Source organism: Hirundo rustica, chromosome 29, assembly GCF_015227805.2.
Source record: "Hirundo rustica isolate bHirRus1 chromosome 29, bHirRus1.pri.v3, whole genome shotgun sequence".
Taxonomy (NCBI): domain Eukaryota; kingdom Metazoa; phylum Chordata; class Aves; order Passeriformes; family Hirundinidae; genus Hirundo; species Hirundo rustica.
The window spans coordinates 1,903,842-1,930,310 of record NC_053478.1 but is presented as its reverse complement, the minus strand read 5'-3'; the positions used below and the strand labels follow the sequence as shown (position 1 = coordinate 1,930,310).

The window sequence follows — 26,469 nt, the reverse complement described above, 5'->3', positions numbered from 1 at the left end:
CCCTTCACTCGCTCTTCCTGACAACTTGGTAAGTCTGGAGCTGCTCTTTGCTCCTTCTGACACTGCTCTTTGCTGCTTTTGGAATTGCTCCTTGCTACTTTCGGAACAGTTTGTTTGGGTTTTTGTGTGGGTTTTTTTTTGTTTTGTTTTGTTTTTTGCTGCTTTTTGGAATCTCTCTTTGCTTGTACAATTCATCTGGGGCGCTCCCTTCCACTGGTAACTCGTAGGCAAGATTTTAGGTGAAGAGACAAACCCTGCCAAAACCTTATGGAAGGCTGCTCTCCGCTTTGGAGGTTGGTGTTTTTTTCCAAACCGAACTGAAAGTTTCTTATCAGAAAATTCTGTTGGATATTGGGTTTCCTTCAGTTGTATCTATGTTGTGGCAGGTTCACTGTTTATTCCTATCCTCTGCTTGGTTAAGTGGGTGACTGGAAACTATTTGGGAAGTTTAAATCTTCCTGGCTGGCAGGGAAGTGTTGAGATTAGAGGCAAACCTGCCATGGATCCAGTTTGTTCTATTACGAATCAGCCAAAACATTTTTAATTCAAGATAAAAGGGCACGAACACCCCAAGACTAGCTTAGAGTAGGACACGGAGAAGAACTGAGAACTGTTTAAAATCTCTGTGAGAGATTTATTTAAGATTAAAAGGGATCCTGTAGGGAATTTAGGGAGCTGAAATGTGAAGCGCTGGGTTTTTCCCAGTTAATGAGGGCGAGAGGTTCAGTGTGAGAGTTTTCCAAAAGAGTTCGGAGCCCCAAATCAAAGTGCTGGGGTGTCAAGGTCATTGTAGGCATCTCAAAAGTTTGGGAATTTGGGACAATCACCTTTGCAATTCCCTCGTAATGGTCTCATCCAAAAAGCTACTGGGCGCATCTGAACAGACAATGAGTTGTAATCCCTGTCCTGACAAGGATCAGCACAAAGGAGATCAGTGGCAAGGAAGAGCCAGAGTCATGAAATCCTGAATAACAACACACTCGGCTCCTGGAGCAGAGTCCCGTCCTCCTCGTTGATCCCCTGACTCACCAAAGTGCTCGAGCAAATAATTTCCGCTTTTCTTACTCAGTTTTCATCCTTAAGAGGCGTGGGGAAATTCCAGTGATCAAAGCTCTCCTGTCCGGGGAAAGGCAGCCAACTGCAAGAGCCCTTTTCTGGCCGTAAATAACATCTTGTACTCGCTCAAATCAACTCTTGCAGATCGACCTCCACACCCCTGGCAAGATGTCCTGCTACGACCTGTGCTCCACCGCTGGCTCCGGCGTCCTGCGGCCCCAGCCCCTGGCCGACAGCGGGAACGAGCCCTGCGTGCGGCAGTGCCCCGACTCCACCACCCTCATCCAGCCTCCCGCCGTGGTGGTCACCTTCCCCGGGCCCATCCTCAGCTCCTTCCCGCAGGATTCCGTGGTGGGATCTGCTGGAGCGCCCGTCCTGGCAGCCTCCGGGGCCTCGCTGGGCTCCGGGGCTCTCTATGGCTATGGGGGATTTGGATCCCTGGGCTCCGGGGGATTTGGCTCCGGGGGATATGGGGGTTATGGATACGGGGGCTACGGATCCCTGGGATATGGGGGATTTGGCTCCAGGGGCTATGGGGGATTTGGATATGGGGGCTATGGGGGTCTCTGTGGCTATGGGGGCTCCTCCCTGGGCTATGGGGGTCTGGGCTCCTGGGGGGGTTCCCGGGGCCTCTATGGCTCTGGGAGATCCTTTGGCTCTTGGTCCTCGCGCTCCGTCCGCGGCTCCTGCTAAACCCGAGCGGAAAATCCCTCCATGCCGCTGGATCCTCCCCTGAGCCCCTGAGGAAGGGGCACAGCATCAGATGTCACTTCAGACCGCAGAGTCAGAACCTCTCTAGAAATTCTCCTTTTTGTTTCCTCCTTCCTTTGTTCGGTGTCCTCCTCCCCGCCCCTTCCAGGGGCCGAATGTGGGGCTCCAACATCCACGGGCTTCTCCCTGAGACTGCTGCCTCCTGCCACAAGGCTGAGGGAGCAGCTCTCCTGAGGGATAACCTGCCTGTCTTTGCCTCACCTGTCCTGGTCCAGTGGGGCCTTCCCTGCCCTTGCAATAAAAAAATCCTGCATCCAACACCTGCCTTCTGTTTTTCCTGTTAAGCCCCGGAATGGGATTTGGTGCTCCCTGTCCTCCCCGTCAGAACCAGGCTGAGATGCTTTGGGTCAGAGCTGCAGCTGACAGTCCTGTCTGCCTCACATGAGGTATTCCAGTTATTTCCATCCAGTCTGGCACTGAACAGGGAACAGTCACATCCCCAAGGCTGCCAGAGCTCAAGGACAACGCTCTCAGGCACAGGGTGGGATTCTTGGGGTGCCTGTGCAGGGCCAGGAGTTGGACTCAATCCCTGTGTGGCCCTTCCAACTCGGGATATTCCGTGGTTCTTTTTTTTTTTTTTTTTAAGTGGTTAATTTAATGCTGGAATTCCTTTTAATTTTACATCTTCCAGGCGATGTTTTAGGAATCATCCAACTGCCTTCAAAGATGCAGCTAAAAAAATGCTGCCTGAAGTTCTGCAGTTCTGAAAAGGAACGATAGGAGGAAGGTGAACAAAGGGAAACAATTTTTGAGATAGGTATCTGATGAGCAAAGATGAGGCACTACCTTCTCTTTTTTCATTAATCACTGCCATGACAAAGTTGCCTCGGGGCAGGTTTGGCTGAACCTGTCAGCAGGTGAGGTAAAAAGAACATTGAACTGGTGCATCAGAAAGTATTTGCCTCTTCCTTCACCGGGACTCCTTCAAAGAAAACCCCTTGATCAGTGTCAAGGAACAGCAAACCTTATTTTTCACAGGTCATTTCAATGTTCTTCCTCCTACGGGACTGGATCCGTCAGATGGCCCTAAGTAATAAATTGAAATGGAAATTAGCCCATGGTACCTCTCAATGCTGCTTTTATTTTCAGAAAACAGGACTTCATTTTTTATGGGTAAACAAACGCTTATTTGAGAATATTTTGACCAAAAAAAATCACGGAATTGTTTCGGTTGGAAAAGACCTTTGAGATCATCCAAGCTGTGCCTCATCCCCACCTGGTCATCCAGCCCAATATCCAGGAATTCCTCGGATATCTCAAGGGATGGGAATTCCAAACCTTCCTGAGCCCCTTCCAAGGCCTGGCCGCCCTTTCCAGGAGGAAATTCCTGTGTCCAACCTGAACATCCCCTGCCGCATCTCCAAAAGCTCTCCCCTGGCAGCTTCTCCTCTCTCTGCCTGCTTCATCCTCCCTGTCCCCTCTTTCCTCTCATCCAGGGGAGCTCCTGCGACAATTTTACAAAACCCAGATGCTTTTCCCTCCTTGTCTCCTCTGTTTTCTGCCTCCGCCCGCAGCCTCCAAGAGGTGCTGGGCGTAAATCATGAGCCCGGCCGAAAGCCTGAACTGCGCCTGCCAAAATTTCCCCTGATGCTCTCAGCCAGGCAGTGCCAGGCAGGCACCGGCCTCATTAGGTGTTGTGTCAGACAAGTGCTCAGCCCAAGATAAGAGCCCTGGAGAGAGCCATTAACACCTAGGGAACAACGATTACACAGCTTTAATTTGGGCTGGATGCCCGCTCAGGGTGAGCTCACGTCTGATTGCAAAATCCGACAAAGGGCTGACCTTTCTCTCGGTGTCTACCCGGGAGTTACGGGGTGGAGGGAGTTTACTCCATTCCTTACTCAAGGATCCGTCCGGAAAAACCTCTAATTATTCATTTGCGTTCCCTGGCGTTGGCACATCTTTTGGGAGCCGTGATAACAGAAAGCTGAGTGGCACCGAGCAGGAGGGAAGCAGAGTCTCAGACTGGAAAAACGAGGTGGATGAACTGCTGGGCGCAGCAGGAACGGAGTGACCATCGCGGGACGGGGCAGAGCCCGGGCGCCTGCTGATTATGGGGAAAGGAAACTTTCCTGTCCCACCTTCCAGGAGGCACCTCAGAATCCCAGGAACCAGGAAAACACCTCCAACACCATCGAGTCCAACCCGGGACCGATCCCCGCGCTGTCAACGAGCCCAGAGCAGAGGGTCACATCCAGTTAAACCATCCGAGCCAAGGCCACTGGTTCCAGTCACTGCTGCTGAGTGCCCACACCTCTCACAGTCACACAAAAATTCCTCACTGCCTCGACCCCAGGTCTTCCAAGCAGAGACTCAGAGCCCTGGATCCTTAAAATTAATTAATCTTGGTGCAAAAACAGAATAACAGATGGAGATGGTGCCTCCAAGGAGGGACAAACAAAGGGCACGTTGGGATTTTATACCCTCAGAGCCTGGGGACGTCAGCTGTGACTGTGAGTGTCCAGTCACCAGCTAGAGCATGCCTTTTACATGCTCTGGAGTGAATAAACTGAAAACATAAAACAGCAGAGAGTCATGATAATAGAAGCAGAACCTGTAAAACCAAGGGAAAGAGCACACCCAATTTCCCTATCACTGCAAACAGGCCCCTGCTTGTCCGACAGACAGGGCGAATCCAGGAAAAAATACTGGAATTAATCCTGCGTAAACCAAAACGCAGAACATGAAGCGATACAAACAGAGTAGAAATCACCTGACCGCTCTTACAGGTAAAAACCGCAAGATAGGCCCAGGTGAAAAATAGATGAAAACCTACCCCCAGCCGTAGAGGGAAGAGAAACCCAGAAAAATACACACAGAGACAAGAGATGGATGCAGGAGAACTTTATTGTGCCCCGAGGGGCAGGAGAGGCAGAGAGAGGGAGGGTGGGCAGGCGCCGGGCAGGCCGGGTGTCAGGGGCTGCAGGAGGCCAGGGCAGCTTGTGCAGAGCTCAGCTTGTCCCTGCGGGGCTGAGGCGGGCGCGGGTGTCTGGGCTGGGCTGTGGCGGCTCTAGCAGGGCCCGCAGGTGTCCCAGAGCTTCTTGCTGTAGCGGGGCAAGGCGCAAGGGCTGCAGGCGGGAGCAGCGTAGGCTCTGCCAAAGGTGCAGAGGCCGCCCGAGGCCTGGGTGGCGCCGGCGCCGTAGAGGCCGCCCAGCCCCAGGGAGCCGCCAAAGGCCGGTGCTCCGGAGGAGCCCACCACGGCTTGCTGGGGGAAGGAGCTGAGGATGGGCCCGGGGAAGGTGACCACCACGGGCGGAGGCTGGATGAAAGCCGAAGAGTCGGGGCACTGGCGGGCGCACAGCTCGTTGCAGCTCTCAGCGATGGGCTGGGGCACAGCCACGCTGGTCCTGGGCGGGCACAGGTCCGCGCTGGTCTTGGGGGGGCACAGGTCGTAGCAGGACATCTTGGTGTGAGTGAGATGAGGCTGAAAGAGAATTCAGACAAACAGGGGTCAGAAGAGACACGGGCATCTCCCGATTCTGCAGTTCCCTGTTCCCATCCACAGACCCTGAGTGGCCAAAGCCACACACCCTTGCCCACTGTGCCCAGCCCTGGCCCTGTGCCCTGCAGCCCCCGCAGAGCCCTGATCCACACAGGCAGAGACCTCACGAGCCCTGCCCGAGTCCCTGTGCCCAGCCTGGCTGCCTCTGTGCCGGCCCAGGGGCTCCTTCCTGGCTCCTGGGCAGGAGGCTGAGCCGGGGCCGGCCGTGCCAGGCTGGTGCCAGCACAGCCGCTGCGGCGGCAGCTCTGGTGGCCAGGGAGGGCCCTGGGCAGCCCCTGGGCCAGGAGGCAGAGCCGCGCAGGCACCCACCTGGCCTTGGGCTGAGCAGAGGCAGGCGGCGGCAGTGGATGCAGCCCTGGCCCGGGACAGCGCTTTTATGGGTGGCCGCAGAGGCGGAGCAGGAGCTGCCCGTGCTGGGGGCACGTGTGCGGGGCCGGGCCCGGCCTCAGCCCTGCTGCCACGGGGCTCCTCTGCTGACTCCTGCCTTTCCTGCCCAGCCCCAAGCTGCACCATCAGCCCCTGCAATTATCCCGCTGGCACGCTGCCACTGCCACCTCCTGGGCCACGGCATCCCCAGGCAGCGCCTGCCCTGTGCCACCGCGTGTCCCTGATGGGCACCGGGCACAGCTGAGCCCGCGCCCAACGAAAGGCAGCTCCTGTGGGGCCCTGCCTGCTCAGCACCGTGCAGCACTGCACAGCCCAGCAGGGCAGGACTCCATCTGCCCCCGGGCACTGCCAGGGACCTCAGTGACACCGGGGACAAAGAGCCTGACATCCCTGGCACAAGGGTCAGGGACCCCAAAACACACAACACAGTTCAGGGTTCTTCCAGCCCCTCCAACCCCTCACCTGTGCCCAAATTCCTGGGTGCTGTTCCTGCTATCAGGGATCTGACGTGGCAGGAAGGACAGGATGGCCTGGGCAGCGGGAGGTGCATGGGTGGCACCTGGGGGATGCTGACTCAGGGAGGGGCAGGGGCCGCACAGCCCTGGTGTCAGCAGCAGCAGCAGCAGCAGCAGCAGCAGGGAGTGTCCCCTGAGCAGATTGGCCCGGCTGGAGCTGAGCAATGCTGGGGCTGCTATAAAAGCCCTGCCTGGGCCAGAGCGGGCCAAGCACTGCCCTGGCCACCTTCTCCTCCTCGGGTACAAGGGTAAGTGTGCGAGCGCTGGTGCTGGCGGCTCCCTGCTGCAGCCGCGGCCCCTGTGGCTCGGGCGCTGCCCTGTGCTGCTCCACTGCCACGGCTGCCCTCTCTTGCAGAGCACCCTCGCATCCCACGCCAAGATGTCCTGCTACGACCTGTGCCCCCCCAGGACCAGCACAGACCTGTGCCCGCCCAGGACCAGCGTGGCTGTGCCCCAGCCCATCGCTGAGAGCTGCAACGAGCTGTGCGCCCGCCAGTGCCCCGACTCTTCGGCTTTCATCCAGCCTCCGCCCGTGGTGGTCACCTTCCCCGGGCCCATCCTCAGCTCCTTCCCCCAGCAAGCCGTGGTGGGCTCCTCCGGAGCACCGGCCTTTGGCGGCTCCCTGGGGCTGGGCGGCCTCTACGGCGCCGGCGCCACCCAGGCCTCGGGCGGCCTCTGCACCTTTGGCAGAGCCTACGCTGCTCCCGCCTGCAGCCCTTGCGCCTTGCCCCGCTACAGCAAGAAGCTCTGGGACACCTGCGGGCCCTGCTAGAACCGCCACAGCCCAGCCCAAACACCCGCGCCCGCCTCAGCCCCGCAGGGACAAGCTGAGCTCTGCACAAGCTGCCCTGGCCTCCTGCAGCCCCTGACACCCGGCCTGCCCGGCGCCTGCCCACCCTCCCTCTCACTGCCTCCCCTGCCCTTCTTGGCACAATAAAATATTTCTGCATTGAACTTCTGTCTCGTTGCCTCCTTTTCTGGAAACAGGAAGACCACGGGCGTGGGGAAGTTCCTCGATTCGGGGGGAATTGTGCTGTTGAGATGCCCATGGGGGAATGGGAAGTGCAATGGGAAGGTTCAACAGAAGAGGGAAGGGGACAGGGGATGTTAAGGTGGGGAAGAAAATGAAATCAATATGAAAATTGGAGCAGAAAAATGTTGATGATTGGAAGAATTCATTTCAGGAGGAGGTAAAGGAGAAGGCATTTGAGAATGAGAGGGAGCAGGACAACAAAGCAGAGAAACTGATCGTAAACAAACAGAGAGAGAAATGTAAAGGGGAACACGAGGAAGTTTACTGAAAGTGAAAGTGACAGTGTAATAGAAAGTCCAAATGAAGGACAAAACAAACATACAAAAAGACCAATTCGAAGACAAAACCAAACATAGTGTTTATGACAAGGAAATTGAAATTACAGGCTGTAAGGATTGGGAAGCTCTTTTTTGTTGTCAGTTCAAAGGACTTTACCAGCTCTTTGGAAATCCAAAGGGGCTGGAGCTGTGGCACTCTCTGAACTTCCATGGCTCCCAGACCCACAGGAAAATGTCACTCTGTCACAGATTTCCCTGAGGTCTGTAAAGTTCCCTGGACTTCAAGTCCTGCCAACAGAAGCTGCCTGCCTGCAGAAATATTCCTTGGATCCCCGGTGCTGCACTGTGTGTGCTGAGAGCTGCCAGGGCTGGGGGATGTGCTCAAAGACAGCTCTGCCTGGCAAAGCTGGGGCTGAGAGCCTGCCCTGGCCGGGCTCTCTGTGCCCATGGGCAGCCCAAGGAAGCTCTGCCCTCCACCCCGAACCCCGACAGGAACACCAGAGGCAGGAGTTGGATGCAGGATTGTTTTATTTTAAGCACCACAAAGAACAGACTGGACACAGACACAGGAGGCACAGGCTGGATCTCTGTGCAGGCCTCCCCAGAGCTGTGGTGGCTCTAGCAGGGCCCGCAGGTGTCCCAGAGCTTCTTGCTGTAGCGGGGCAAGGCGCAAGGGCTGCAGGCGGGAGCAGCGTAGGCTCTGCCAAAGGTGCAGAGGCCGCCCGAGGCCTGGGTGGCGCCGGCGCCGTAGAGGCCGCCCAGCCCCAGGGAGCCGCCAAAGGCCGGTGCTCCGGAGGAGCCCACCACGGCTTGCTGGGGGAAGGAGCTGAGGATGGGCCCGGGGAAGGTGACCACCACGGGCGGAGGCTGGATGAAAGCCGAAGAGTCGGGGCACTGGCGGGCGCACAGCTCGTTGCAGCTCTCAGCGATGGGCTGGGGCACAGCCACGCTGGTCCTGGGCGGGCACAGGTCCGCGCTGGTCTTGGGGGGGCACAGGTCATAGCAGGACATCTTGGTGTGAGTGAGATGAGGCTGAAAGAGAATTCAGACAAACAGGGGTCAGAAGAGACACGGGCATCGCCCAGTTCTGTAGTTCCCTGTTCCCATCCACAGACCCTGAGTGGCCAAAGCCACGCAGCCTTGCCCACTGTGCCCAGCCCTGGCCCTGTGCCCTGCAGCCCCCGCAGAGCCCTGATCCACACAGGCAGAGACCTCACGAGCCCTGCCTGAGTCCCTGTGCCCAGCCTGGCTCCCTCTGTGCCAGCCCAGGGGCTCCTTCCTGGCTCCTGGGCAGGAGGCTGAGCCGGGGCCGGCCGTGCCAGGCTGGTGCCAGCACAGCCGCTGCGGCGGCAGCTCTGGTGGCCAGGGAGGGCCCTGGGCAGCCCCTGGGCCAGGAGGCAGAGCCGCGCAGGCACCCACCTGGCCTTGGGCTGAGCAGAGGCAGGCGGTGGCAGTGGATGCAGCCCTGGCCCGGGACAGCGCTTTTATGGGTGGCCGCAGAGGCGGGGCAGGAGCTGCCCGTGCTGGGGGCACGTGTGCGGGGCCGGGCCCGGCCTCAGCCCTGCTGCCACGGGGCTCCTCTGCTGACTCCTGCCTTTCCTGCCCAGCCCCAAGCTGCACCATCAGCCCCTGCAATTATCCCGCTGGCACGCTGCCACTGCCACCTCCTGGGCCACAGCAGCCCCGGGCAGCGCCTGCCCTGTGCCACCGCGTGTCCCTGATGGGCACCGGGCACAGCTGAGCCCACGCCCAAGGAAAGGCAGCTCCTGTGGGGCCCTGCCTGCTCAGCACCGTGCAGCACTGCACAGCCCAGCAGGGCAGGACTCCATCTGCCCCCGGGCACTGCCAGGGACCTCAGTGACACCGGGGACAAAGAGCCTGACATCCATGGCACAAGGGTCAGAAATGTCCGAAACGCACAACACAGTTCAGGGTTCTTCCAGCCCCTCCAAGCCCTCACCTGTGCCCAAATTCCTGGGTGCTGTTCCTGCTATCAGGGATCTGACGTGGCAGGAAGGACAGGATGGCCTGGGCAGCGGGAGGTGCTGGGGTGGCACCTGGGGGATGCTGACTCAGGGAGGGGCAGGGGCCGCACAGCCCTGGTGTCAGCAGCAGCAGCAGCAGCAGGGAGTGTCCCCTGAGCAGATTGGCCCGGCTGGAGCTGAGCAATGCTGGGGCTGCTATAAAAGCCCTGCCTGGGCCAGAGCGGGCCAAGCACTGCCCTGGCCACCTTCTCCTCCTCGGGGACAAGGGTAAGTGTGCGAGCGCTGCTGCTGGCGGCTCCCTGCTGCAGCCGCGGCCCCTGTGGCTCGGGCGCTGCCCTGTGCTGCTCCACTGCCACGGCTGCCCTCTCTTGCAGAGCACCCTCACATCCCACGCCAAGATGTCCTGCTACGACCTGTGCCCCCCCAGGACCAGCGCGGACCTGTGCCCGCCCAGGACCAGCGTGGCTGTGCCCCAGCCCATCGCTGAGAGCTGCAACGAGCTGTGCGCCCGCCAGTGCCCCGACTCTTCGGCTTTCATCCAGCCTCCACCCGTGGTGGTCACCTTCCCCGGGCCCATCCTCAGCTCCTTCCCCCAGCAAGCCGTGGTGGGCTCCTCCGGAGCACCGGCCTTTGGCGGCTCCCTGGGGCTGGGCGGCCTCTACGGCGCCGGCGCCACCCAGGCCTCGGGCGGCCTCTGCACCTTTGGCAGAGCCTACGCTGCTCCCGCCTGCAGCCCTTGCGCCTTGCCGCGCTACAGCAAGAAGCTCTGGGACACCTGCGGGCCCTGCTAGAGCCGCCACAGCTCTGGGGAGGCCTGCACAGAGATCCAGCCTGTGCCTCCTGTGTCTGTGTCCAGTCTGTTCTTTGTGGTGCTTAAAATAAAACAATCCTGCATCCAACTCCTGCCTCTCTGGTGTTCCTGTCGGGGTTTGGGGTGGAGGGCAGAGCTTCCTTGGGCTGCCCATGGGCACAGAGAGCCCGGCCAGGGCAGGCTCTCAGCCCCAGCTTTGCCAGGCAGGGCTGTCTTTGGGCACATCCCCCAGCCCTGGCAGCTCTCAGCACACACATTGCAGCACCAGGGCTCCAAGGAACATTTCTGCAGGCGGGCAGCTTCTGTTGGCAGGACTTGAATCTCAGGGATCTTTACAGACCTCCAGCCAGCCTGTGACAGCGTGGCATTTTCCTGTGGGACCGGGAGCCATGCAGGGTCACAGTCTGCCAGAGCTCCAGCCCCTCTGGGCTTCCAGGGCTCTGGTAAAGACCTGTGAACTGACACCAATCAGTGGCTTCCCAATCCTTAAAGTCTGTAATTTCAATTTCCTTCTCCTCAGGACTATGTTTCTTTTTGTATGTTTGTTTTGTCTTTCACTTCCATTTTTATGTAGTCTGTCACTTTCAGTTATCTTTCTCAAGATCCTGTTTACATTTCTCTCTCTCCTTGTTTTTGATCAGTTTCTCTGCCTTCTACTGCTCCCTCTCATTCTCAAACTCCTTCTCTTTTACTTCCACCTAAAATGAAGCTTTCCCATCACCATCTTCTTTATACTTCTGGTTGTGATTTGATTTTTTCTTCCCCACCCTAACATCCGCTGTCCCCTTCCCTCTTCTCTTGAACCGTCCCGTTCCATTTTCCATTCCCCCATGGGCATCTCAACACCATGATTCCCCTCCGACTCGTGGAACTTCCCCATGCCCGAGGTCTTCCTGATTCCAGAAAAGGAGGCAACGAGACAGGAATAGGATGCAGGAAAAGTTTATTGTGCCCCGAGGGGCAGGGGAGGCAGAGAGAGGGAGGGTGGGCAGGCGCCGGGCAGGCCGGGTGTCAGGGGCTGCAGGAGGCCAGGGCAGCTTGTGCAGAGCTCAGCTTGTCCCTGCGGGGCTGAGGCGGGCGCGGGTGTTTGGGCTGGGCTGTGGCGGTTCTAGCAGGGCCCGCAGGTGTCCCAGAGCTTCTTGCTGTAGCGGGGCAAGGCGCAAGGGCTGCAGGCGGGAGCAGCGTAGGCTCTGCCAAAGGTGCAGAGGCCGCCCGAGGCCTGGGTGGCGCCGGCGCCGTAGAGGCCGCCCAGCCCTAGGGAGCCGCCAAAGGCCGGTGCTCCGGAGGAGCCCACCACGGCTTGCTGGGGGAAGGAGCTGAGGATGGGCCCGGGGAAGGTGACCACCACGGGCGGAGGCTGGATGAAAGCCGAAGAGTCGGGGCACTGGCGGGCGCACAGCTCGTTGCAGCTCTCAGCGATGGGCTGGGGCACAGCCACGCTGGTCCTGGGCGGGCACAGGTCCGCGCTGGTCCTGGGGGGGCACAGGTCGTAGCAGGACATCTTGGCGTGGGATGCGAAGGTGCTCTGCAAGAGAGGGCAGCCGTGGCAGTGGAGCAGCACAGGGCAGCGCCCGAGCCACAGGGGCCGCGGCTGCAGCAGGGAGCCGCCAGCACCAGCGCTCGCACACTTACCCTTGTACCCGAGGAGGAGAAGGTGGCCAGGGCAGTGCTTGGCCCGCTCTGGCCCAGGCAGGGCTTTTATAGCAGCCCCAGCATTGCTCAGCTCCAGCCGGGCCAATCTGCTCAGGGGACACTCCCTGCTGCTGCTGCTGCTGCTGCTGCTGCTGCTGACACCAGGGCTGTGCGGCCCCTGCCCCTCCCTGAGTCAGCATCCCCCAGGTGCCACCCCAGCACCTCCCGCTGCCCAGGCCATCCTGTCCTTCCTGCCACGTCAGATCCCTGATAGCAGGAACATCACCCAGGAATTTGGACACAGGTGAGGGCTTGGAGGGGCTGGAAGAAACCTGAAGTGTGTTGTGTGTTTTGGGGTCCCTGACCCTTGTGCCATGGATGTCAGGCTCTTTGTCCCCGGTGTCACTGAAGTCCCTGGCAGTGCCCGGGGGCAGATGGAGTCCTGCCCTGCTGGGCTGTGCAGTGCTGCACGGTGCTGAGCAGGCAGGGCCCCACAGGAGCTGCCTTTCCTTGGGCGTGGGCTCAGCTGTGCCCGGTGCCCATCAGGGACACGCGGTGGCACAGGGCAGGCGCTGCCTGGGGCTGCCGTGGCCCAGGAGGTGGCAGTGGCAGCGTGCCAGCGGGATAATTGCAGGGGCTGATGGTGCAGCTTGGGGCTGGGCAGGAAAGGCAGGAGTCAGCAGAGGAGCCCCGTGGCAGCAGGGCTGAGGCCGGGCCCGGCCCCGCACACGTGCCCCCAGCACGGGCGGCTCCTGCCCCGCCTCTGCGGCCACCCATAAAAGCGCAGTCCCGGGCCAGGGCTGCATCCACTGCCGCCGCCTGCCTCTGCTCAGCCCAAGGCCAGGTGGGTGCCTGCGCGGCTCTGCCTCCTGGCCCAGGGGCTGCCCAGGGCCCTCCCTGGCCACCAGAGCTGCCGCCGCAGCGGCTGTGCTGGCACCAGCCTGGCACGGCCGGCCCCGGCTCAGCCTCCTGCCCAGGAGCCAGGAAGGAGCCCCTGGGCCGGCACAGAGGGAGCCAGGCTGGGCACAGGGACTCGGGCAGGGCTCGTGAGGTCTCTGCCTGTGTGGATCAGGGCTCTGAGGGGGCTGCAGGGCACAGGGCCAGGGCTGGGCACAGTGGGCAAGGGTGTGTGGCTTTGGCCACTCAGGGTCTGTGGATGGGAACAGGGAACTGCAGAATCGGGAGATGCCCGTGTCTCTTCTGACCCCTGTTTGTCTGAATTCTCTTTCAGCCTCATCTCACTCACACCAAGATGTCCTGCTATGACCTGTGCCCCCCCAGGACCAGCGCGGACCTGTGCCCGCCCAGGACCAGCGTGGCTGTGCCCCAGCCCATCGCTGAGAGCTGCAACGAGCTGTGCGCCCGCCAGTGCCCCGACTCTTCGGCTTTCATCCAGCCTCCGCCCGTGGTGGTCACCTTCCCCGGGCCCATCCTCAGCTCCTTCCCCCAGCAAGCCGTGGTGGGCTCCTCCGGAGCACCGGCCTTTGGCGGCTCCCTGGGGCTGGGCGGCCTCTACGGCGCCGGCGCCACCCAGGCCTCGGGCGGCCTCTGCACCTTTGGCAGAGCCTACGCTGCTCCCGCCTGCAGCCCTTGCGCCTTGCCGCGCTACAGCAAGAAGCTCTGGGACACCTGCGGGCCCTGCTAGAGCCGCCACAGCCCAGCCCAAACACCCGCGCCCGCCTCAGCCCCGCAGGGACAAGCTGAGCTCTGCACAAGCTGCCCTGGCCTCCTGGAGCCCCTGACACCCGGCCTGCCCGGCGCCTGCCCACCCTCCCTCTCTCTGCCTCTCCTGCCCCGCGGGGCACAATAAAATATTTCTGCATTGAACTTCTGTCTCGTTGCCTCCTTTCCTGGAATCAGGAAGACCTCGGGCATGGGGAATTTCCTCGAGTGGAAGGGGAATTGTGCTGTTGAGATGCCCATGGGGGAATGGGAAGTGCAAGGGGAAGATTCAACAGAAGAGGGAAGGGGACAGGGGATGTTAAGGTGGGGAAGAAAATGAAATCAATATGAAAATTGGAGCAGAAAAATGTTGATGATTGGAAGAATTCATTTCAGGAGGAGGTAAAGGAGAAGGCCTTTGAGAATGAGAGGGAGCAGGACAACAAAGCAGAGAAACTGATCGTAAACAAACAGAGAGAGAAATGTAAAGGGGAACACGAGGAAGTTTACTGAAAGAGAAAGTGACAGTGTAATAGAAAGTCCAAATGAAGGACAAAACAAACATACAAAAAGACCAAATCGAAGAGAAAAACAAACATAGCATTTATGACAAGGAAATTGAAATTACAGGCTGTAAGGATTGGGAAGCTCTTTTTTGTTGTCAGTCCAAAGGACTTTATCAGCTCTTTGGAAATTCAAAGGGGCTGGAGCTGTGGAAGTCTCTGAACTTCATGGCTCCAAGTCCCACAGGAAAATGCCACTCTGTCACAGATTTCCCTGAGGACTGTAAAGTTCCCTGGGCTTCAAGTCCTGCAAACAGAAGCTGCCCACCTGCAGAAATGATTCTTAGAGCCCTGGTGCTGCCCTGTGTGTGCTGAGAGCTGCCAGGGCTGGGGGATGTGCCCAAAGACAGCTCTGCCTGGCAAAGCTGGGGCTGAGAGCCTGCCCTGGCCGGGCTCTCTGTGCCCATGGGCAGCCCAAGGAAGCTCTGCCCTCCACCCCGAACCCCGACAGGAACACCAGAGAGGCAGGAGTTGGATGCAGGATTGTTTTATTTTAAGCACCACAAAGAACAGACTGGACACACACACAAGAGGCACGGGCTGGATCTCTGTGCAGGCCTCCCCAGAGCTGTGATGGCTCTAGCAGGGCCCGCAGGTGTCCCAGAGCTTCTTGCTGTAGCGGGGCAAGGCGCAAGGGCTGCAGGCGGGAGCAGCGTAGGCTCTGCCAAAGGTGCAGAGGCCGCCCGAGGCCTGGGTGGCGCCGGCGCCGTAGAGGCCGCCCAGCCCCAGGGAGCCGCCAAAGGCCGGTGCTCCGGAGGAGCCCACCACGGCTTGCTGGGGGAAGGAGCTGAGGATGGGCCCGGGGAAGGTGACCACCACGGGTGGAGGCTGGATGAAAGCCGAAGAGTCAGGGCACTGGCGGGCGCACAGCTCGTTGCAGCTCTCAGCGATGGGCTGGGGCACAGCCACGCTGGTCCTGGGCGGGCACAGGTCCGCGCTGGTCCTGGGGGGGCACAGGTCGTAGCAGGACATCTTGGTGTGAGTGAGATGAGGCTGAAAGAGAATTCAGACAAACAGGGGTCAGAAGAGACACGGGCATCGCCCAGTTCTACAGTGCCCTGTTCCCATCCACAGATCCCGAGTGGCCAAAGCCACGCAGCCTTGCCCACTGTGCCCAGCCCTGGCCCTGTGCCCTGCAGCCCCCGCAGAGCCCTGATCCACACAGGCAGAGACCTCACGAGCCCTGCCCGAGTCCCTGTGCCCAGCCTGGCTGCCTCTGTGCCGGCCCAGGGGTTCCTTCCTGGCTCCTGGGCAGGAGGCTGAGCCGGGGCCGGCCGTGCCAGGCTGGTGCCAGCACAGCCGCTGCGGCGGCAGCTCTGGTGGCCAGGGAGGGCCCTGGGCAGCCCCTGGGCCAGGAGGCAGAGCCGCGCAGGCACCCACCTGGCCTTGGGCTGAGCAGAGGCAGGCGGCAGCAGTGGATGCAGCCCTGGCCCGGGACAGCGCTTTTATGGGTGGCCGCAGAGGCGGGGCAGGAGCTGCCCGTGCTGGGGGCACGTGTGCGGGGCTGGGCCCGGCCTCAGCCCTGCTGCCACGGGGCTCCTCTGCTGACTCCTGCCTTTCCTGCCCAGCCCCAAGCTGCACCATCAGCCCCTGCAATTATCCCGCTGGCACGCTGCCACTGCCACCTCCTGGGCCACGGCAGCCCCAGGCAGCGCCTGCCCTGTGCCACCGCGTGTCCCTGATGGGCACCGGGCACAGCTGAGCCCGCGCCCAAGGAAAGGCAGCTCCTGTGGGGCCCTGCCTGCTCAGCACCGTGCAGCACTGCACAGCCCAGCAGGGCAGGACTCCACCTGCCCCCGGGCACTGCCAGGGACCTCAGTGACAGCGGGGACAAAGAGCCTGACATCCATGGCACAAGGGTCAGGGACCCTGAAATACACAACACACTTCAGACTTGTTCCAGCCCCTCCAAGCCCTCACCTGTGTCCAAATTCCTGGGTGCTGTTCCTGCTATCAGGGATCTGATGTGGCAGGAAGGACAGGATGGCCTGGGCAGCGGGAGGTGCTGGGGTGGCACCTGGGGGATGCTGACTCAGGGAGGGGCAGGGGCCGCACAGCCCTGGTGTCAGCAGCAGCAGCAGCAGCAGCAGCAGCAGGGAGTGTCCCCTGAGCAGATTGGCCCGGCTGGAGCTGAGCAATGCTGGGGCTGCTATAAAAGCCCTGCCTGGGCCAGAGCGGGCCAAGCACTGCCCTGGCCACCTTCTCCTCCTCGGGTACAAGGGTAAGTGTGCGAGCGCTGGTGCTGGCGGCTCCCTGCTGCAGCCGCGGCCCCTGTGGCTCGGGCGCTGCCCTGTGCTGCTCCACTGCCACGGCTGCCCTCTCTTGCAGAGCACCTTCGCATCCCACGCCAAGATGTCCTGCTACGACCTGTGCCCCCCCAGGACCAGCGCGGACCTGTGCCCGCCCAGGACCAGCGTGGCTGTGCCCCAGCCCATCGCTGAGAGCTGCAACGAGCTGTGCGCCCGCCAGTGCCCCGACTCTTCGGCTTTCATCCAGCCTCCACCCGTGGTGGTCACCTTCCCCGGGCCCATCCTCAGCTCCTTCCCCCAGCAAGCCGTGGTGGGCTCCTCCGGAGCACCGGCCTTTGGCGGCTCCCTGGGGCTGGGCGGCCTCTACGGCGCCGGCTCCACCCAGGCCTCGGGCGGCCTCTGCACCTTTGGCAGAGCCTACGCTGCTCCCGCCTGCAGCCCTTGCGCCTTGCCGCGCTACAGCAAGAAGCTCTGGGACACCTGCGGGCCCTGCTAGAGCCGCCACAGCCCAGCCCAAACACCCGCGCCCGCCTCAGCCCCGCAGGGACAAGCTGAGCTCTGCACAAGCTGCCCTGGCCTCCTGCAGCCCCTGACACCCGGCCTGCCCGGCGCCTGCCCACCCTCCCTCTCTCTGCCTCCCCTGCCCCTCGGGGCACAATAAACTTTTCCTGCATCCTATTCCTGTCTCGTTGGCTCCTTTTCTGAAATCAGGAAGACCTCGGGCATGGGGAAGTTCCACGGGTGGGAGGGGAATTGTGCTGTTGAGATGCCCATGGGGGAATGGGAAATGCAAGGGGAAGGTTCAACTGAAGAGGGAAGGGGACATGGGACAAGTGGGGAGGAAAATGAAATCAAAATGAAATCAAAATGGAAATAGAAGCAGGAACAAGATTGTGATGGCAAAGGTTCGTTTTAAGAGGAGGTAAAGGAGAAGGTGTTTTAGAATGAGAGGGAGCAGCAGGACAAGGCCGAGAAACTGATTGAAAACAAGGAGAGAGAGAAATGTAGGGAGGAACATTAGGAAATTAACAGAAAGTGAAAGTGACAGAGTAATTGAAAGCCCTGGTGAAAGAACAAAACAAAAATACAAAAAGACCAACCCTAAGACAGAAACAAACACAGTGGTGGTGACAAGGAAATTGAAATTAAGGGCTCTAAGGATTGGGCAGCCCCTTTTTTGTTGTCAGTTCAAAGGATTTTACCAGTGCTTTGGAAATCCAAAGGGGCTGGTGCTGTGGCAGTCTCTGCACTTCCATGGCTCCCAGACCCACAGGAAAATGCCACCCTGTCACAGGATTTCCTTGAGTCCTGTAAAGTTCCCTGGGCTTCAAGTCCTGCAAACAGAAGCTGCCTGCGTGCAGAAATGTTCCTTGGAGCCCCGGTGCTGCCCTGTGTGTGCTGAGAGCTGCCAGGGCTGGGGGATGTGCCCAAAGACAGCTCTGCCTGGCAAAGCTGGGGCTGAGAGCCTGCCCTGGCCAGGCTCTCTGTGCCCAGGGGCAGCCCAAGGAAGCTCTGCCCTCCACCCCGAACCCCGACAGGAACACCAGAGGCAGGAGTTGGATGCAGGATTGCTTTATTTTAAGCACCACAAAGAACAGACTGGACACAGACACAGGAGGCACAGGCTGGATCTCGGTGCAGGCCTCCCCAGAACTGCTCCTTCAGGCTGGTGCCAGGCGCGGGCTGTTGGGCAGAGCAGCCAGTGCCCGGGGGGAGCATGGAGGAGGCGGGAATGTGGGCACGGGCAGGAGCAAGGAGGGGGATTTGCGGCCTGGGCAGAGGGGCAGGGGAGGAGAAGAGAGAGGAGGAGCGAGGCTGAGGCTGAGGCTGGCAGGGGGCTGGCGGCTGTTGGTGGCGGCTCTAGCAGGGCCCGCAGGTGTCCCAGAGCTTCTTGCTGTAGCGCGGCAAGGCGCAAGGGCTGCAGGCGGGAGCAGCGTAGGCTCTGCCAAAGGTGCAGAGGCCGCCCGAGGCCTGGGTGGCGCCGGCGCCGTAGAGGCCGCCCAGCCCCAGGGAGCCGCCAAAGGCCGGTGCTCCGGAGGAGCCCACCACGGCTTGCTGGGGGAAGGAGCTGAGGATGGGCCCGGGGAAGGTGACCACCACGGGTGGAGGCTGGATGAAAGCCGAAGAGTCGGGGCACTGGCGGGCGCACAGCTCGTTGCAGCTCTCAGCGATGGGCTGGGGCACAGCCACGCTGGTCCTGGGCGGGCACAGGTCTGTGCTGGTCCTGGGGGGGCACAGGTCGTAGCAGGACATCTTGGCGTGGGATGCGAGGGTGCTCTGCAAGAGAGGGCAGCCGTGGCAGTGGAGCAGCACAGGGCAGCGCCCGAGCCACAGGGGCCGCAGCTGCACCAGGGAGCCGCCAGCACCAGCGCTCGCACACTTACCCTTGTATCCGAGGAGGAGAAGGTGGCCAGGGCAGTGCTTGGCCCGCTCTGGCCCAGGCAGGGCTTTTATAGCAGCCCCAGCATTGCTCAGCTCCAGCCGGGCCAATCTGCTCAGGGGACACTCCCTGCTGCTGCTGCTGCTGCTGCTGCTGCTGCTGACACCAGGGCTGTGCGGCCCCTGCCCCTCCCTGAGTCAGCATCCCCCAGGTGCCACCCCAGCACCTCCCGCTGCCCAGGCCATCCTGTCCTTCCTGCCACATCAGATCCCTGATAGCAGGAACAGCACCCAGGAATTTGGCCACAGGTGAGGGCTTGGAGGGGCTGGAACAAGTCTGAAGTTTGTTGTGTGTTTTGGGGTCCCTGACCCTTGTGCCATGGATGTCAGGCTCTTTGTCCCCGCTGTCACTGAGGTCCCTGGCAGTGCCCGGGGGCAGATGGAGTCCTGCCCTGCTGGGCTGTGCAGTGCTGCACGGTGCTGAGCAGGCAGGGCCCCACAGGAGCTGCCTTTCCTTGGGCGCGGGCTCAGCTGTGCCCGGTGCCCATCAGGGACACGCGGTGGCACAGGGCAGGCGCTGCCCGGGGCTGCCGTGGCCCAGGAGGTGGCAGTGGCAGCGTGCCAGCGGGATAATTGCAGGGGCTGATGGTGCAGCTTGGGGCTGGGCAGGAAAGGCAGGAGTCAGCAGAGGAGCCCCGTGGCAGCAGGGCTGAGGCCGGGCCCGGCCCCGCACACGTGCCCCCAGCATGGGCAGCTCCTGCCCCGCCTCTGCGGCCACCCATAAAAGCGCTGTCCCGGGCCAGGGCTGCATCCACTGCCGCCGCCTGCCTCTGCTCAGCCCAAGGCCAGGTGGGTGCCTGCGCGGCTCTGCCTCCTGGCCCAGGGGCTGCCCAGGGCCCTCCCTGGCCACCAGAGCCGCCGCCGCAGCGGCTGTGCTGGCACCAGCCTGGCACGGCCGGCCCCGGCTCGGCCTCCTGCCCAGGAGCCAAGAAGGAGCCCCTGGGCCGGCACAGAGGCAGCCAGGCTGGGCACAGGGACTCGGGCAGGGCTCGTGAGGTCTCTGCCTGTGTGGATCAGGGCTCTGCGGGGGCTGCAGGGCACAGGGCCAGGGCTGGGCACAGTGGGCAAGGCTGTGTGGCTTTGGCCACTCAGGGTCTGTGGATGGGAACAGGGAACTGCAGAATCGGGAGATGCCCGTGTCTCTTCTGACCCCTGTTTGTCTGAATTCTCTTTCAGCCTCATCTTACTCACACCAAGATGTCCTGCTACGACCTGTGCCCCCCCAAGACCAGCACAGACCTGTGCCCGCCCAGGACCAGCGTGGCTGTGCCCCAGCCCATCGCTGAGAGCTGCAACGAGCTGTGCGCCCGCCAGTGCCCCGACTCTTCGGCTTTCATCCAGCCTCCGCCCGTGGTGGTCACCTTCCCCGGGCCCATCCTCAGCTCCTTCCCCCAGCAAGCCGTGGTGGGCTCCTCCGGAGCACCGGCCTTTGGCGGCTCCCTAGGGCTGGGCGGCCTCTACGGCGCCGGCGCCACCCAGGCCTCGGGCGGCCTCTGCACCTTTGGCAGAGCCTACGCTGCTCCCGCCTGCAGCCCTTGCGCCTTGCCCCGCTACAGCAAGAAGCTCTGGGACACCTGCGGGCCCTGCTAGAGCCGCCACAGCCCAGCCCAAACACCCGCGCCCGCCTCAGCCCCGCAGGGACAAGCTGAGCTCTGCACAAGCTGCCCTGGCCTCCTGCAGCCCCTGACACCCGGCCTGCCCGGCGCCTGCCCACCCTCCCTCTCACTGCCTCTCCTGCCACTCGGGGCACAATAAAATATTTCTGCATTGAACTTCTGTCTCGTTGCCTCCTTTCCTGGAATCAGGAAGACCACGGGCATGGGGAATTTCCTTGATTCGGGGGGAATTGTGCTGTTGAGATGCCCATGGGGGAATGGGAAGTGCAAGGGGAAGATTCAACAGAAGAGGGAAGGGGACAGGGGATGTTAAGGTGGGGAAGAAAATGAAATCAATATGAAAATTGGAGCAGAAAAATGTTGATGATTGGAAGAATTCATTTCAGGAGGAGGTAAAGGAGAAGGCCTTTGAGAATGAGAGGGAGCAGGACAACAAAGCAGAGAAACTGATCGTAAACAAACAGAGAGAGAAATGTAAAGGGGAACACGAGGAAGTTTACTGAAAGAGAAAGTGACAGTGTAATAGAAAGTCCAAATGAAGGACAAAACAAACATACAAAAAGACCAAATCGAAGAGAAAAACAAACATAGCATTTATGACAAGGAAATTGAAATTACAGGCTGTAAGGATTGGGAAGCTCTTTTTTGTTGTCAGTCCAAAGGACTTTATCAGCTCTTTGGAAATTCAAAGGGGCTGGAGCTGTGGAAGTCTCTGAACTTCATGGCTCCAAGTCCCACAGGAAAATGCCACTCTGTCACAGATTTCCCTGAGGACTGTAAAGTTCCCTGGGCTTCAAGTCCTGCAAACAGAAGCTGCCCACCTGCAGAAATGATTCTTAGAGCCCTGGTGCTGCCCTGTGTGTGCTGAGAGCTGCCAGGGCTGGGGGATGTGCCCAAAGACAGCTCTGCCTGGCAAAGCTGGGGCTGAGAGCCTGCCCTGGCCGGGCTCTCTGTGCCCACGGGCAGCCCAAGGAAGCTCTGCCCTCCACCCCAAACCCCGACAGGAACACCAGAGAGGCAGGAGTTGGATGCAGGATTGTTTTATTTTAAGCACCACAAAGAACAGACTGGACACACACACAAGAGGCACGGGCTGGATCTCTGTGCAGGCCTCCCCAGAGCTGTGGTGGCTCTAGCAGGGCCCGCAGGTGTCCCAGAGCTTCTTGCTGTAGCGGGGCAAGGCGCAAGGGCTGCAGGCGGGAGCAGCGTAGGCTCTGCCAAAGGTGCAGAGGCCGCCCGAGGCCTGGGTGGCGCCGGCGCCGTAGAGGCCGCCCAGCCCCAGGGAGCCGCCAAAGGCCGGTGCTCCGGAGGAGCCCACCACGGCTTGCTGGGGGAAGGAGCTGAGGATGGGCCCGGGGAAGGTGACCACCACGGGTGGAGGCTGGATGAAAGCCGAAGAGTCGGGGCACTGGCGGGCGCACAGCTCGTTGCAGCTCTCAGCGATGGGCTGGGGCACAGCCACGCTGGTCCTGGGCGGGCACAGGTCCGCGCTGGTCTTGGGGGGGCACAGGTCGTAGCAGGACATCTTGGTGTGAGTGAGATGAGGCTGAAAGAGAATTCAGACAAACAGGGGTCAGAAGAGACACGGGCATCGCCCAGTTCTACAGTGCCCTGTTCCCATCCACAGACCCTGAGTGGCCAAAGCCACACAGCCTTGCCCACTGTGCCCAGCCCTGGCCCTGTGCCCTGCAGCCCCCGCAGAGCCTTGATCCACACAGGCAGAGACCTCACGAGCCCTGCCCGAGTCCCTGTGCCCAGCCTGGCTCCCTCTGTGCCGGCCCAGGGGCTCCTTCCTGGCTCCTGGGCAGGAGGCTGAGCCGGGGCCGGCCGTGCCAGGCCGGTGCCAGCACAGCCGCTGCAGCGGCAGCTCTGGTGGCCAGGGAGGGCCCTGGGCAGCCCCTGGGCCAGGAGGCAGAGCCGCGCAGGCACCCACCTGGCCTTGGGCTGAGCAGAGGCAGGCGGCGGCAGTGGATGCAGCCCTGGCCCGGGACAGCGCTTTTATGGGTGGCCGCAGAGGCGGGGCAGGAGCTGCCCGTGCTGGGGGCACGTGTGCGGGGCCGGGCCCGGCCTCAGCCCTGCTGCCACGGGGCTCCTCTGCTGACTCCTGCCTTTCCTGCCCAGCCCCAAGCTGCACCATCAGCCCCTGCAATTATCCCGCTGGCACGCTGCCACTGCCACCTCCTGGGCCACGGCAGCCCCAGGCAGCGCCTGCCCTGTGCCACCGCGTGTCCCTGATGGGCACCGGGCACAGCTGAGCCCGCGCCCAAGGAAAGGCAGCTCCTGTGGGGCTCTGCCTGCTCAGCACCGTGCAGCACTGCACAGCCCAGCAGGGCAGGACTCCACCTGCCCCCGGGCACTGCCAGGGACCTCAGTGACAGCGGGGACAAAGAGCCTGACATCCATGGCACAAGGGTCAGGGACCCTGAAATACACAACAAACTTCAGACTTGTTCCAGCCCCTCCAAGCCCTCACCTGTGGCCAAATTCCTGGGTGCTGTTCCTGCTATCAGGGATCTGACGTGGCAGGAAGGACAGGATGGCCTGGGCAGCGGGAGGTGCTGGGGTGGCACCTGGGGGATGCTGACTCAGGGAGGGGCAGGGGCCGCACAGCCCTGGTGTCAGCAGCAGCAGCAGCAGCAGCAGCAGCAGGGAGTGTCCCCTGAGCAGATTGGCCCGGCTGGAGCTGAGCAATGCTGGGGCTGCTATAAAAGCCCTGCCTGGGCCAGAGCGGGCCAAGCACTGCCCTGGCCACCTTCTCCTCCTCCGGGACAAGGGTAAGTGTGCGAGCGCTGGTGCTGGCGGCTCCCTGCTGCAGCCGCGGCCCCTGTGGCTCGGGCGCTGCCCTGTGCTGCTCCACTGCCACGGCTGCCCTCTCTTGCAGAGCACCCTCGCATCCCACGCCAAGATGTCCTGCTACGACCTGTGCCCCCCCAGGACCAGCGCGGACCTGTGCCCGCCCAGGACCAGCGTGGCTGTGCCCCAGCCCATCGCTGAGAGCTGCAACGAGCTGTGCGCCCGCCAGTGCCCCGACTCTTCGGCTTTCATCCAGCCTCCACCCGTGGTGGTCACCTTCCCCGGGCCCATCCTCAGCTCCTTCCCCCAGCAAGCCGTGGTGGGCTCCTCCGGAGCACCGGCCTTTGGCGGCTCCCTGGGGCTGGGCGGCCTCTACGGCGCCGGCGCCACCCAGGCCTCGGGCGGCCTCTGCACCTTTGGCAGAGCCTACGCTGCTCCCGCCTGCAGCCCTTGCGCCTTGCCCCGCTACAGCAAGAAGCTCTGGGACACCTGCGGGCCCTGCTAGAGCCGCCACAGCCCAGCCCAAACACCCGCGCCCGCCTCAGCCCCGCAGGGACAAGCTGAGCTCTGCACAAGCTGCCCTGGCCTCCTGCAGCCCCTGACACCCGGCCTGCCCGGCGCCTGCCCACCCTCCCTCTCTCTGCCTCCCCTGCCCCTCGGGGCACAATAAACTTTTCCTGCATCCTATTCCTGTCTCGTTGGCTCCTTTTCTGAAATCAGGAAGACCTCGGGCATGGGGAAGTTCCACGGGTGGGAGGGGAATTGTGCTGTTGAGATGCCCATGGGGGAATGGGAAATGCAAGGGGAAGGTTCAACTGAAGAGGGAAGGGGACATGGGACAAGTGGGGAGGAAAATGAAATCAAAATGAAATCAAAATGGAAATAGAAGCAGGAACAAGATTGTGATGGCAAAGGTTCGTTTTAAGAGGAGGTAAAGGAGAAGGTGTTTTAGAATGAGAGGGAGCAGCAGGACAAGGCCGAGAAACTGATCGAAAACAAGGAGAGAGAGAAATGTAGGGAGGAACATTAGGAAATTAACTGAAAGTGAAAGTGACAGAGTAATTGAAAGCCCTGGTGAAAGAACAAAACAAAAATACAAAAAGACCAACCCTAAGACAGAAACAAACACAGTGGTGGTGACAAGGAAATTGAAATTAAGGGCTCTAAGGATTGGGCAGCCCCTTTTTTGTTGTCAGTTCAAAGGATTTTACCAGTGCTTTGGAAATCCAAAGGGGCTGGAGCTGTGGCAGTCTCTGCACTTCCATGGCTCCCAGACCCACAGGAAAATGTCACTCTGTCACAGGGTTTCCTTGAGTCCTGTAAAGTTCCCTGGGCTTCAAGTCCTGCAAACAGAAGCTGCCTGCCTGCAGAAATGTTCCTTGGAGCCCCGGTGCTGCCCTGTGTGTGCTGAGAGCTGCCAGGGCTGGGGGATGTGCCCAAAGACAGCTCTGCCTGGCAAAGCTGGGGCTGAGAGCCTGCCCTGGCCGGGCTCTCTGTGCCCACGGGCAGCCCAAGGAAGCTCTGCCCTCCACCCCGAACCCCGACAGGAACACCAGAGGCAGGAGTTGGATGCAGGATTGCTTTATTTAAAGCACCACAAAGAACAGACTGGACACAGACACAGGAGGCACAGGCTGGATCTCGGTGCAGGCCTCCCCAGAGCTGCTCCTTCAGGCTGGTTGCCAGGCGCGGGCTGTTGGGCAGAGCAGCCAGTGCCCGGGGGGAGCATGGAGGAGGCGGGAATGTGGGCACGGGCAGGAGCAAGGAGGGGGATTTGCGGCCTGGGCAGAGGGGCAGGGGAGGAGAAGAGAGAGGAGGAGCGAGGCTGAGGCTGAGGCTGGCAGGGGGCTGGCGGCTGTTGGTGGCGGCTCTAGCAGGGCCCGCAGGTGTCCCAGAGCTTCTTGCTGTAGCGGGGCAAGGCGCAAGGGCTGCAGGCGGGAGCAGCGTAGGCTCTGCCAAAGGTGCAGAGGCCGCCCGAGGCCTGGGTGGCGCCGGCGCCGTAGAGGCCGCCCAGCCCCAGGGAGCCGCCAAAGGCCGGTGCTCCGGAGGAGCCCACCACGGCTTGCTGGGGGAAGGAGCTGAGGATGGGCCCGGGGAAGGTGACCACCACGGGTGGAGGCTGGATGAAAGCCGAAGAGTCGGGGCACTGGCGGGCGCACAGCTCGTTGCAGCTCTCAGCGATGGGCTGGGGCACAGCCACGCTGGTCCTGGGCGGGCACAGGTCCGCGCTGGTCCTGGGGGGGGCACAGGTCGTAGCAGGACATCTTGGCGTGGGATGCGAGGATGCTCTGCAAGAGAGGGCAGCCGTGGCAGTGGAGCAGCACAGGGCAGCGCCCGAGCCACAGGGGCCGCAGCTACACCAGGGAGCCGCCAGCACCAGCGCTCGCACACTTACCCTTGTATCCGAGGAGGAGAAGGTGGCCAGGGCAGTGCTTGGCCCGCTCTGGCCCAGGCAGGGCTTTTATAGCAGCCCCAGCATTGCTCAGCTCCAGCCGGGCCAATCTGCTCAGGGGACACTCCCTGCTGCTGCTGCTGCTACTGCTGCTGCTGCTGCTGCTGACACCAGGGCTGTGCGGCCCCTGCCCCTCCCTGAGTCAGCATCCCCCAGGTGCCACCCCAGCACCTCCCGCTGCCCAGGCCATCCTGTCCTTCCTGCCACGTCAGATCCCTGATAGCAGGAACAGCACCCAGGAATTTGGGCACAGGTGAGGGCTTGGAGGGGCTGGAAGAACCCTGAAGTGTGTTGTGTGTTTCGGACATCTCTGACCCTTGTGCCATGGATGTCAGGCTCTTTGTCCCCAGTGTCACTGAGGTCCCTGGCAGTGTCCGGGGGCAGATGGAGTCCTGCCCTGCTGGGCTGTGCAGTGCTGCACGGTGCTGAGCAGGCAGGGCCCCACAGGAGCTGCCTTTCCTTGGGCGCGGGCTCAGCTGTGCCCGGTGCCCATCAGGGACACGCGGTGGCACAGGGCAGGCGCTGCCCGGGGCTGCCGTGGCCCAGGAGGCGGCTGTGGCAGCGTGCCAGCGGGATAATTGCAGGGGCTGATGGTGCAGCTTGGGGCTGGGCAGGAAAGGCAGGAGTCAGCAGAGGAGCCCCGTGGCAGCAGGGCTGAGGCCGGGCCCGGCCCCGCACACGTGCCCCCAGCACGGGCAGCTCCTGCCCCGCCTCTGCGGCCACCC

The 26,469-nt window shown here is 61.6% G+C and overlaps 9 protein-coding genes and 5 pseudogenes across 10 annotated transcripts; 7 read left to right on the top strand and 7 right to left on the bottom strand.

Moving 5' to 3' along the window:
• The first annotated feature begins 1,209 nt into the window (after positions 1-1,209).
• LOC120764271 (claw keratin-like) lies at positions 1,210-1,749 on the top strand. The gene has a single exon (XM_040088163.1). The coding sequence runs from the start codon at positions 1,225-1,227 to the stop codon at positions 1,747-1,749; it is 525 nt and encodes a 174-aa protein (XP_039944097.1). The 5' UTR covers positions 1,210-1,224.
• A 3,088-nt stretch (positions 1,750-4,837) lies between these two features.
• On the bottom strand, positions 4,838-5,239 carry LOC120764309 (scale keratin-like). The gene has a single exon (XM_040088221.1). It carries the CDS (start codon positions 5,228-5,230, stop codon positions 4,838-4,840), a length of 393 nt encoding a protein of 130 aa, XP_039944155.1. The 5' UTR covers positions 5,231-5,239.
• Positions 5,240-5,245: 6 nt separating this feature from the next.
• On the top strand, positions 5,246-7,003 carry LOC120764192 (scale keratin-like; annotated as a pseudogene).
• A 1,157-nt stretch (positions 7,004-8,160) lies between these two features.
• Positions 8,161-8,562, bottom strand: LOC120764306 (scale keratin-like). Its single transcript, XM_040088218.1, has one exon. The coding sequence runs from the start codon at positions 8,551-8,553 to the stop codon at positions 8,161-8,163; it is 393 nt and encodes a 130-aa protein (XP_039944152.1). The 5' UTR covers positions 8,554-8,562.
• Positions 8,563-9,447: 885 nt separating this feature from the next.
• Positions 9,448-10,319, top strand: LOC120764191 (scale keratin-like; annotated as a pseudogene). Its single transcript, XR_009208547.1, has 3 exons — positions 9,448-9,584; positions 9,688-9,792; positions 9,884-10,319. The product of XR_009208547.1 is annotated as a scale keratin-like (transcript).
• A 1,127-nt stretch (positions 10,320-11,446) lies between these two features.
• LOC120764189 (scale keratin-like) lies at positions 11,447-12,346 on the bottom strand (annotated as a pseudogene).
• Positions 12,347-13,222: 876 nt separating this feature from the next.
• LOC120764188 (scale keratin-like) lies at positions 13,223-13,615 on the top strand. Its single transcript, XM_040087994.1, has one exon. The coding sequence runs from the start codon at positions 13,223-13,225 to the stop codon at positions 13,613-13,615; it is 393 nt and encodes a 130-aa protein (XP_039943928.1).
• Positions 13,616-14,774: 1,159 nt separating this feature from the next.
• LOC120764303 (scale keratin-like) lies at positions 14,775-15,167 on the bottom strand. The gene has a single exon (XM_040088214.2). The coding sequence runs from the start codon at positions 15,165-15,167 to the stop codon at positions 14,775-14,777; it is 393 nt and encodes a 130-aa protein (XP_039944148.1).
• An 876-nt stretch (positions 15,168-16,043) lies between these two features.
• Positions 16,044-16,940, top strand: LOC120764187 (scale keratin-like; annotated as a pseudogene).
• Positions 16,941-18,304: 1,364 nt separating this feature from the next.
• Positions 18,305-18,850, bottom strand: LOC120764186 (scale keratin-like). Its single transcript, XM_040087992.2, has 2 exons — positions 18,829-18,850; positions 18,305-18,721 (listed from the first exon to the last, which is right to left on the bottom strand). The coding sequence occupies exon 2, from the start codon at positions 18,695-18,697 to the stop codon at positions 18,305-18,307; it is 393 nt and encodes a 130-aa protein (XP_039943926.1). The 5' UTR covers positions 18,698-18,721; positions 18,829-18,850.
• A 1,221-nt stretch (positions 18,851-20,071) lies between these two features.
• On the top strand, positions 20,072-20,473 carry LOC120764307 (scale keratin-like). Its single transcript, XM_040088219.1, has one exon. The coding sequence runs from the start codon at positions 20,081-20,083 to the stop codon at positions 20,471-20,473; it is 393 nt and encodes a 130-aa protein (XP_039944153.1). The 5' UTR covers positions 20,072-20,080.
• A 1,158-nt stretch (positions 20,474-21,631) lies between these two features.
• Positions 21,632-22,033, bottom strand: LOC120764305 (scale keratin-like). The gene has a single exon (XM_040088216.1). The coding sequence runs from the start codon at positions 22,022-22,024 to the stop codon at positions 21,632-21,634; it is 393 nt and encodes a 130-aa protein (XP_039944150.1). The 5' UTR covers positions 22,025-22,033.
• An 867-nt stretch (positions 22,034-22,900) lies between these two features.
• On the top strand, positions 22,901-23,797 carry LOC120764185 (scale keratin-like; annotated as a pseudogene).
• Positions 23,798-25,162: 1,365 nt separating this feature from the next.
• On the bottom strand, positions 25,163-26,052 carry LOC120764184 (scale keratin-like). The gene is made up of 2 exons (XM_040087989.1): positions 25,916-26,052; positions 25,163-25,526 (listed from the first exon to the last, which is right to left on the bottom strand). Exons 1-2 carry the CDS (start codon positions 26,050-26,052, stop codon positions 25,163-25,165), a joined length of 501 nt encoding a protein of 166 aa, XP_039943923.1.
• Positions 26,053-26,469: the final 417 nt, after the last annotated feature.

Bases quoted from the DNA above. Each gene is read 5' to 3' on its own strand.
- LOC120764307 (XM_040088219.1), top strand. From the start codon at position 20,081: ATGTCCTGCTACGACCTGTGCCCCCCCAAGACCAGCACAGACCTGTGC.
- LOC120764271 (XM_040088163.1), top strand. From the start codon at position 1,225: ATGTCCTGCTACGACCTGTGCTCCACCGCTGGCTCCGGCGTCCTGCGG.
- LOC120764305 (XM_040088216.1), bottom strand. From the start codon at position 22,024: ATGTCCTGCTACGACCTGTGCCCCCCCAAGACCAGCGCGGACCTGTGC.
- LOC120764303 (XM_040088214.2), bottom strand. From the start codon at position 15,167: ATGTCCTGCTACGACCTGTGCCCCCCCAGGACCAGCGCGGACCTGTGC.
- LOC120764306 (XM_040088218.1), bottom strand. From the start codon at position 8,553: ATGTCCTGCTATGACCTGTGCCCCCCCAAGACCAGCGCGGACCTGTGC.
- LOC120764188 (XM_040087994.1), top strand. From the start codon at position 13,223: ATGTCCTGCTATGACCTGTGCCCCCCCAGGACCAGCGCGGACCTGTGC.
- LOC120764186 (XM_040087992.2), bottom strand. From the start codon at position 18,697: ATGTCCTGCTACGACCTGTGCCCCCCCAGGACCAGCACAGACCTGTGC.
- LOC120764184 (XM_040087989.1), bottom strand. From the start codon at position 26,052: ATGTCCGAAACACACAACACACTTCAGGGTTCTTCCAGCCCCTCCAAG. The intron at 25,527-25,915 runs GTGCTGGGGTGG...TGCCCCCCCCAG, and splicing joins GATGGCCTGGGCAGCGGGAG to GACCAGCGCGGACCTGTGCC.
- LOC120764309 (XM_040088221.1), bottom strand. From the start codon at position 5,230: ATGTCCTGCTACGACCTGTGCCCCCCCAAGACCAGCGCGGACCTGTGC.